General features: G+C 43.1%; 1 protein-coding gene across 3 annotated transcripts in view; it reads right to left on the bottom strand.

Annotated features, from left to right (window-relative positions):
* Positions 1 to 2,485: 2,485 nt before the first annotated feature.
* Positions 2,486 to 7,934, bottom strand: part of RABGEF1 (RAB guanine nucleotide exchange factor (GEF) 1) — an 11,614-nt gene continuing 6,165 nt past the window's right edge. For 2 of the 3 annotated variants that reach the window (XM_010135838.1, XM_010135836.1), the window contains 6 exons: positions 7,375 to 7,541; positions 5,966 to 6,047; positions 5,028 to 5,160; positions 4,556 to 4,647; positions 3,949 to 4,205; positions 2,486 to 3,154 (listed from right to left, as the gene is read on the bottom strand). In XM_010135838.1, the coding sequence (XP_010134140.1) occupies positions 2,756 to 3,154; positions 3,949 to 4,205; positions 4,556 to 4,647; positions 5,028 to 5,160; positions 5,966 to 6,047; positions 7,375 to 7,541 (1,130 nt within the window). In that variant the 3' untranslated portion in view covers positions 2,486 to 2,755. Of the gene's footprint in view, positions 3,155 to 3,948; positions 4,206 to 4,555; positions 4,648 to 5,027; positions 5,161 to 5,965; positions 6,048 to 7,374; positions 7,545 to 7,934 lie in introns of all 3 variants that reach the window. The other variant, XM_010135837.1, reaches the window with a different exon arrangement.

Raw genomic sequence — 7,934 nt, 5'->3', positions numbered from 1 at the left:
CCATTCCCGAGCCGCCCTCCCCTCCCCTCCCTCCCCTTGTCCGCGAAAAATCACCCCCCACACCTTCAGCTTTTAAAAGCGGGGTCCGGGATGAAATCCTTGAGGCAGTTAGTTCACAGAAGGGTCCAGAAGGAACACATGCACCCTCAGCACTTGGTTCAGAGTTCGTTTCCAGGAACGCTGACCCTGTGGTGGGCTGCGGCCAGCGCCAGGTAATGTCCGATGCTGCCACTGTCACCGGAGCACAGCCGCCTGCCCCCAGCTCCTCCACAGGGTTTCAGTTAAACGCTCTGGTTCACCAGTCGCTTGTTCACTATTTCACCAGCTTTTGCAGCTCTGGGGTCTCTCGCTATGTCTTACCCCGGACTCACCTGGGGCAGCAGCATCTGCACCCTCCAGCAACGCCCCGGACCAAGCGGATCTGGTACTGGTTACCAGAGAGTGCACGGGCTCACACCGAGCACAGACGTGACACTGCAGCTTCCCCGCTCAGCGAGCGGCACCTCGCAGCACCCTGGGCAGGGGGGTTTGCCCAGGCTGAACTTTCAAACCCTGTGCAGGTACCCTGAAGCTATTACTGTGGCATCTGAACCGGGTTACTTTCAAGCAAGAGAAAACTCTTGACCTGCTCTACCCGCAGACAGATCACTTACTAATAAAACTAGTGACAAGGCCTTAAAGCACGCTGGCTGCTCCAGCACTGGGATGGAAGTTCTGGAGAGTTGTGCAAAGGTTGTTCCTACCCAGGTCATATACCACGGCCAGGAGCAGACCATCCTGCTTGCTGCTGGACAGGCCGTGGAAACTCACCTTACCTGCCTGGTGGGGGATTGGAGGATTGAAAACACTCCACTGGAGTGGCCTGATGACTAGATGGCACATGAACAAGGGATACTGGGGCGTGAACACACCAGCAAGTTGTTCTGAATCACTACAATGATCTTTCTGCCAGGAGAAAGATCGTTACCTGAACTTGCACTTGGATGGCCAAGAACTGCATCTCCCAAACCACAGAGAACTCCGCAACCCTGGCAGTTACATTATTAACAGCATAATGAAACCCAGTGAGAGATCTTCAGGAACTCATTAACAAGGCCATAATGGACACACTTTTATTTAAACACGCCAATTTACACAAGAGCTAAAAGTTTGCCTCCCTCCCCGCCCCCCCAGGACAGCCCCTGTACCTGGATGTTGGAATTAGCACCTAGTGTTTGTAAATACAGACCTACAGCACTGGCACTGTAAGCACTGCTTGGATCCTCAGCGACAGATGGATACGTTAAATAATCGGAATTCTCGGGGTCATCCGATTTGCTCAGTGCTCCACCTCAGCAGGGGAGTTTTGGGTAAATACGTCTGACAAAAAGGGACATGTCACAGTCGTGGTCTGAAATTATTGCAGCGCAAATTTCCAACGCAGCGGCCTTAATGCAGGGAACATAAAGAGGTAGTACATCCTCCTCGATGGTGAGAATTTAACATTGCTAAGTAGCTTCATGTTCGCTATCTCAGGTACACAAACGAGCGATGGCAGACTGGATTAACTGGAAGATATTTAAAATTATATAGAAAATGTTTCTCTGGCATAAAAAAGTCATATTGCAAGAGGTTACAGTGAGCTCTTCACTTGAGAGACACCTTCTAAACTTTCCATGACATAAAGCCGATCTACCTCCACATTCAGGGCTTTAGCAAGTCCTCTACTAAAGGGGGTCACTGGAGATCAGAAGACTGATGCTTCGTGAAAATAAAGTGCACTTTTCTGCTCAGAGCTCCTCCTGAAAACCAGCCAGTAATTCAGTGAGCTTATTTATCTCCCATGATTGTCAGAGTAGCGATGAAGACCCAGCCCTCCGATGGAAATCGCTAGGCAATGCCAGAGAAGACAGAGACACTCTGGGTGCAACTCCTGCAGGCTCTCCTCCCCGCCCCCTTTTTGCTCCGTATTATGCAGGTTTTAGTACAAGTATTTCTTCCTATTTCTGAAGCCTGGCTCTCCAAAGCAGGAATACTCACGGGCTCCGCTGAAGGCTATCAGGTGTACTGACAGAGCAGAGAACCTTTACATGAAGAAACATCTTTTAAATAGCACTTTTTTTTTTTTTTTTACAGAGCAGACTTCAAGATGAATGTCGAGTTTTCCAGTCATCACAATATCCTCTTGACTGTAATTCATCGGTTACGCCACCCAGCTTACTGAAACATTAACAGTGCACTTGCCTTTATACTGCCACGTGATTTAACTGAAAGGTGCTAAAATGATCGCTTCACATCGCTTTCACTCGCACACAAGATGTCATGCACAGCTGAGACATTAGATTTTTAAATCTATTTACAATTTTACATATTTTACAATATATATTTCATCTTTACAGCTACAGATTAAATTCAGACTAATAATGGTATCTTTCGAGTTTCTGCTGGAACCCGAATTCAAGTTAAACTATTAAAAACAAGGAAGTGCATGCCTAGAAGGAAGCTTTCAGGAAAGATGCCAATGAACTAGTGTTGCTTAAAAATTACACTGTTTGTGTAGAAAATTTAAATTCAGTTCAAAAAACCCACAAAAGCCTAATAGAAATCTACTTGACTAAAATAAATACAGTTCGTTACACTTAACAGAAAAAAAAGTATCTTTAAAAATGTACTGATTTAAGCTCATCTGATTTTTAGCTTTAAATTTATTTCCCTTCCCAAGTAGCAGATAGTACTAGGTGAGGATAATGATACTTTTCCAGGTTAACACTGATAATTATCCTGCATAAACCTGAGGCTGCAGTGGTGGGGGCAGCTTGTCATTCTCCACATTTTCAGAGTCAATAGCTGCTAAGGCTTGATTTTTTGGTTTTATTTCTAATGGATATTTCTCAACAATATCTTGGACTTCCTTTGTAATCCCGTCAGTCCAATCTATTAGGTCTTTCTCAAGCTTCTTGGCTTCACTGACAATTCTTTCCTGCCTCTCATTCAACTGAGACAGGAGGTCTAAGTTTTTATACATTTGCTTTACACCCAGGCACACATCAGGTGAAAAACTGTCAGATTCTTGCTTCTTCGGGGATGTCTGACCAGTCATAAAACGATCAAAATCTTCTTGGCTTAGGTTTAAAGATTGAGCATCCAGTTTTTCAATGAAGGCCACAGCACAGCACTACAAACAAAACAGAGAGCGAGTATCACTGCGAGCTACAGACTGGAATGGGGGGTTCTGGTTTTTATCCTGCCGCTAGACCAGTCGCTGGTTGTTTTATTTAACGCCTCAGATTCTCCTCAAGAGCTTTTCCAGAAGTTAACTCTTTCAGACAGTTTGTGCGCCTCTTCCCTCTCCCCAAAGTCTGAAGATGTTGAAAACTCGGAGGACAACGCAGGAAGACACCACTTCAGCTGCACAACATGGACCGACTGGGTAACGTGTATGACAAACCTCGGGGTCACTGCAGTTTGGAGTGACAAACAAGAGAACTGACAGCTAGACAAGAGCACTCTATTAGGACTCAATAACCTGGTCAGCAGCGCTCTGCTCTGCTCTCGATCCAGCTTCTGAAGAAGGATTGCTGAACACCCATCTTACCTTGTGGGTGCGCTCCTACTGAAAGGAATTTTTAACATTCCGAGTATTTCGTCCAACTACATATTTCCCCTCAAGAATTGCTTGACAATAAAATGCAGAGAAGCCAAGTTCATAATCATAATTCCTTCTAATATAAACAAGCGCACTATTAAATGCCTCCTGCGAAGCTTTAAAGCGCATGTTACCTCCACACAGTACCGGCCGAGTCCTGCAGTCCCTTCAAGAGAGAAACCCTCATGGGCTTAAATAGGGAACTTCGGACTCTGCAGATGTTGCAGATGCAAACTCAGGATTTTAGGACTAGAAAGTACTTATCTCCTTACAGAATAAAAGACAAATCTCGTGCAAAAGGTCAGCGCTCTCCCTGCACTTACCAGGTTGGTGAAATAGTAGCCGTCCTCCCCTGTCATTAACCGGCTTGGATTACAGAAGCGTGTTATATACTGGATGTTGGACTGCAGGCGGGGTGGGTTTCCCTTCAGAACGATGTATATAAGTGTCGGAAGAAAGTCATCAGCAGAAGCTGGTTCATTTTTTGTGATTTTAATAGCATTAAATATGTGCTTGCTGCACTTGGTGATGCATGCCAATTTGTCACGAGGAACACGCTTGGAATCCATTTCGATAATATCTGTAGGATAAAAATGTTCTCAAATCATTAAAACGATATTAATCAGACACCTGAATGAGTAGGACACTTACTGGGCCACGCTAACATCACATCATTTTTATCTGTGGCACTTGCTCTTCCACAGAAGTATCTGTTTATTCACCCTTCTCTTGGTTCAGTTCAAGTATTTCGAATAGATCAGGCACTTCTGTGATAGAAAAATCATTCCCCCTTCACAGATGACAGTACTAGTCCAATACCACAAACTGCAAATCTAACAGCCTGGACTTCTGATGACAGCAGGAAATAATCTCTATAAGCAAGAGATACGAAATTTAAAGCTGTAAATGTGTACTTCATCATTCACAAACCTGTAATTGCTTTTACAACCATATCGGAGACTTCTGGAATTTCTTCGTTGACAGGAACACACAGCATTTGGGGAGTTACCCAGTGCAGAGCCCTATGACAAGAAAAAAAGGTTAAACTATTCTGTGCCAGTAACATGCAGGTGTTTCAAACCAGCACAAGGAGTGCTTTGTGTAAGTGAGGCAGGAGTCCAGTCATACGCTGGTTTATTCCACTGAAGTAATTTATTTCCAGAAAAAATACCTTCTTTTTTTGCTATAATTTAACAAAACCAAACCAATTCATTTTCCTAGCGTAGCAGCTTTCACTACTCGTTCTATTCAGTCCTTCTGTTGCTTAAATAAAGTGGGTTTTACCCTTTCTGGTTAAAAAGCTTCTCATTTTTGTCTGCACAGCAGAAGTTTTTTAAAGCGCTTGACTCAGAGCTCATTTACAGGTCTGCATTACTCAACTATTTTTCTTTCAAAGATTTACCTGATTCTCTTTTGGACAGCAAGATCCTTCTTCTCATCATCGGTTGTTTCAGGGCAAAAGACGTATTTATACTGTCGAGTCATGATGTATTTTTCAATCTGATCCATTGCCTTCTCAACCTTTTCAGGGGGCACTGAAAGGCACAAACCCCACCCCCAATCCAGTAAATAAAGTGTTCCCTGGCCCTTCTGGAGATATAGCAGAGTCTGGTCCCAATACCCCCAAATGGGCACTACCATGAGCCAACCTGAGCTAATAGAGAATGGATACACTTGGGAGTGTTTCCACGCTCTACAGAAGTAAAAATACAATAATGAGATCACCACGGTGACGTGCCAAAGACAGTACAGGCAAAGGTTCACACGTTCATGCAGCACATTCGACACACCCGTCAGGTTCAGCTGCTTGTAGCTTGTGAGAGTACTTCTCAAAAATAGCCTCTGAGAACAAACCCAGGGAGGTCTTCCAAGTCCTCCGATCCTGTTTATGTCTGAAAAAAATCCCCGGGTATGTCTGAGCTGTGTCGCTTACACACCAGACCCAGAAAAGTAGCGTACAACAGAATGCTACACCCTCACTGGCTTCTCTTCTCCTGCGTGATGGTGTAACGGCCGGCTCACGGGCTGTTAACTGGGCTGAGGCAACACATTCAACTTCAGTTTTAAAGAAATAGTATTGAATTTAAAGCAAGAAATGAAGACAACAGAACCACATTTAATGGAGAGTTTAAGAAAAAGCTGTAAAACCAAATAATTTAGACTGCAAAGAATATAGAACAGGTGCTGCTGGGAATAGTTCTACTCATGGTTAGAATTTGTTAACAGCATTTCTGAAAGCTGGTTAGGAAGGAGGAATGCTTCGTTTTTACAGTGCAAGGGGCTTTCTCCTCCAATCACCCCTTTTTCAGCAGTAAGACGTGAGGAAGAGGAACATGGTACCTTTCCAACGTGTCTGTAACTTCTCTGCTACATTTTGATAGAAGTCCTGGGCACATTCTGATTGCTCCTCAATACTTAAGTCCTGTAACAGAAAACCAACTAAGCGTGTGTGGAGGGAATGGCAGCAGCGCCTCCGAGGTTCTGCTCTGCTTCAAGGAAAGCATCCAGCTGCAGTAACAGTCTGAGAATGCAACCATATGGTCAGAGGTGTTTATGTTGGCTAGGTTATATTCAAAAACATGAGAAACCGAGACATACTGGCTCTTAACTTGTGAAAGACTCATTTGTTTGCTGAGCAGATGTGTAGTAGCGCTGGAGCTGGGCAGGTGCAACGCCATTGTCCCCAGACACCCCTGAGGAACGGTGACAAAATAACGTAGGCTGTTATGCAGAATGCTTGCTCCCAATTTTGTTTCTAAGTTTTAAAAAGACAACATACAGTTTATATACATAAAAAAGAACAAAACCCATAATTTGAAATAATAGCTATACACTAATGAGAGTTACTATGAAATAAATTCATCCGGTTATTTGTGAAACAACATTCTCTGTTGAGCATTAACTAACTGAGCAGCTAAAGAACACAACGGAGCTTTGAAGGGTTAAAATGAACTGTACTGATTAAGTCACTTTTCACCATTAAATGGCAGCATAAACCCATACATTTAAAAAAAATGAAGAGAGAATTTAGTTTCTGAACTCTCTATGGCCAAACACCAGACAGTCACCCTGAACACAGACCCAGCTCTGATGGCAACGTTGTACAGGTACTAGCAAACTGCTTTTAATTTCCAGTCCAATTTGAGGATGTAATTTAAGTAACTACGTAGTAAATAGGAAAGGTAGGAGAAGAAAGAAAAAAAAAAAAGACGTGTGCTGAACACTGGCTCATTTCAACCAAAGGTGGCACTACAGACACATTAATATTTCAAAAACATTAATGTTTTTTAATGGAGGATGAAGCTGTAACCCTTATTCCATATTAAAACCAAAGCACAGAAAGGTTTCCTTTCCCCAAAGAAAAGGAGATGTGTGGGTTGGTATTGTGTTACCTTTATAACTTTTCAGACATATCTAAAAACTCTGTATGTAATATATTATAATTTCCACAAGTCCTATTTGTCTAGAAAAGTTTGTTCAACAGTGGGATTCATTCGGAACTAATTTATCTGCGATGCAAAGGAAAGTTCTCTCAAGATATTAAAGATACCGGGGTCAGAGGGGTTCTTTGGTCACATCACACCAAAAAGCAAGGCATTTAGAACTCAAGACTTCCACTGGACTGACGTAGCAGCTGAAGGCTCCTGAGTACAACATATAAAACCCAAAGTGCTGGAACAAGTGCAGCGTTTCCTCCATCTCTTCCTGACTTCCCCATTTTATCTGTGCAAAAGACATGCAAAACTTACCCTTTTGTGATTCATTGTGTCCAAAAATAGTTTACATTGCTTATAGATATCTTGTCCAGGCTTATGGTACGTCTTGAGAAATTCTACAAATTCCTTGGACACTCGGTCTGTCTCGATGCTGGCCTGTCTGTTTATAGAAGGGCTGGGAGCTTTGGCTTCTTGGATCTCTGCTGGGAAAATTGAGGCGCGACAGATTAGCTTTTTTACACCGATGGATGAATTCAAGAAATGTTTAACACGTCTTAACATTTCAGGTTGTTTTTTTCAGCTGTGCAGATGAATGAGCATTTATTTCTCAAGCTTTTCCCCTGAAATGGTGGGTATTATTAAGCAGAACTCTAGGAAACTGAGTATTCTGCTGAAGTGAAACATTTATAGCCACATGCCCATTTACACTAATGGCTCTTTTGTAGTAGCTAATTACTGTTAACTGGGTTTCTTACATTTCCACTCCCAGTTAAGGCATCTCCATGTAAGATCAAAGCTTCCAGATGGGATTCTGCAGCAGTTTAAGATAATGGAGTGCTCCCTTTTCCACTCTCCCTCACCTTTGCATTCCT

This window comes from Buceros rhinoceros, unplaced genomic scaffold (genome assembly GCF_000710305.1).
Source record: "Buceros rhinoceros silvestris isolate BGI_N320 unplaced genomic scaffold, ASM71030v1 scaffold5815, whole genome shotgun sequence".
NCBI classification, from domain to species: domain Eukaryota; kingdom Metazoa; phylum Chordata; class Aves; order Bucerotiformes; family Bucerotidae; genus Buceros; species Buceros rhinoceros.
The sequence above is the reverse complement of the archived record's forward strand: the minus strand, read 5'-3'. Positions and strand labels throughout refer to the sequence as shown.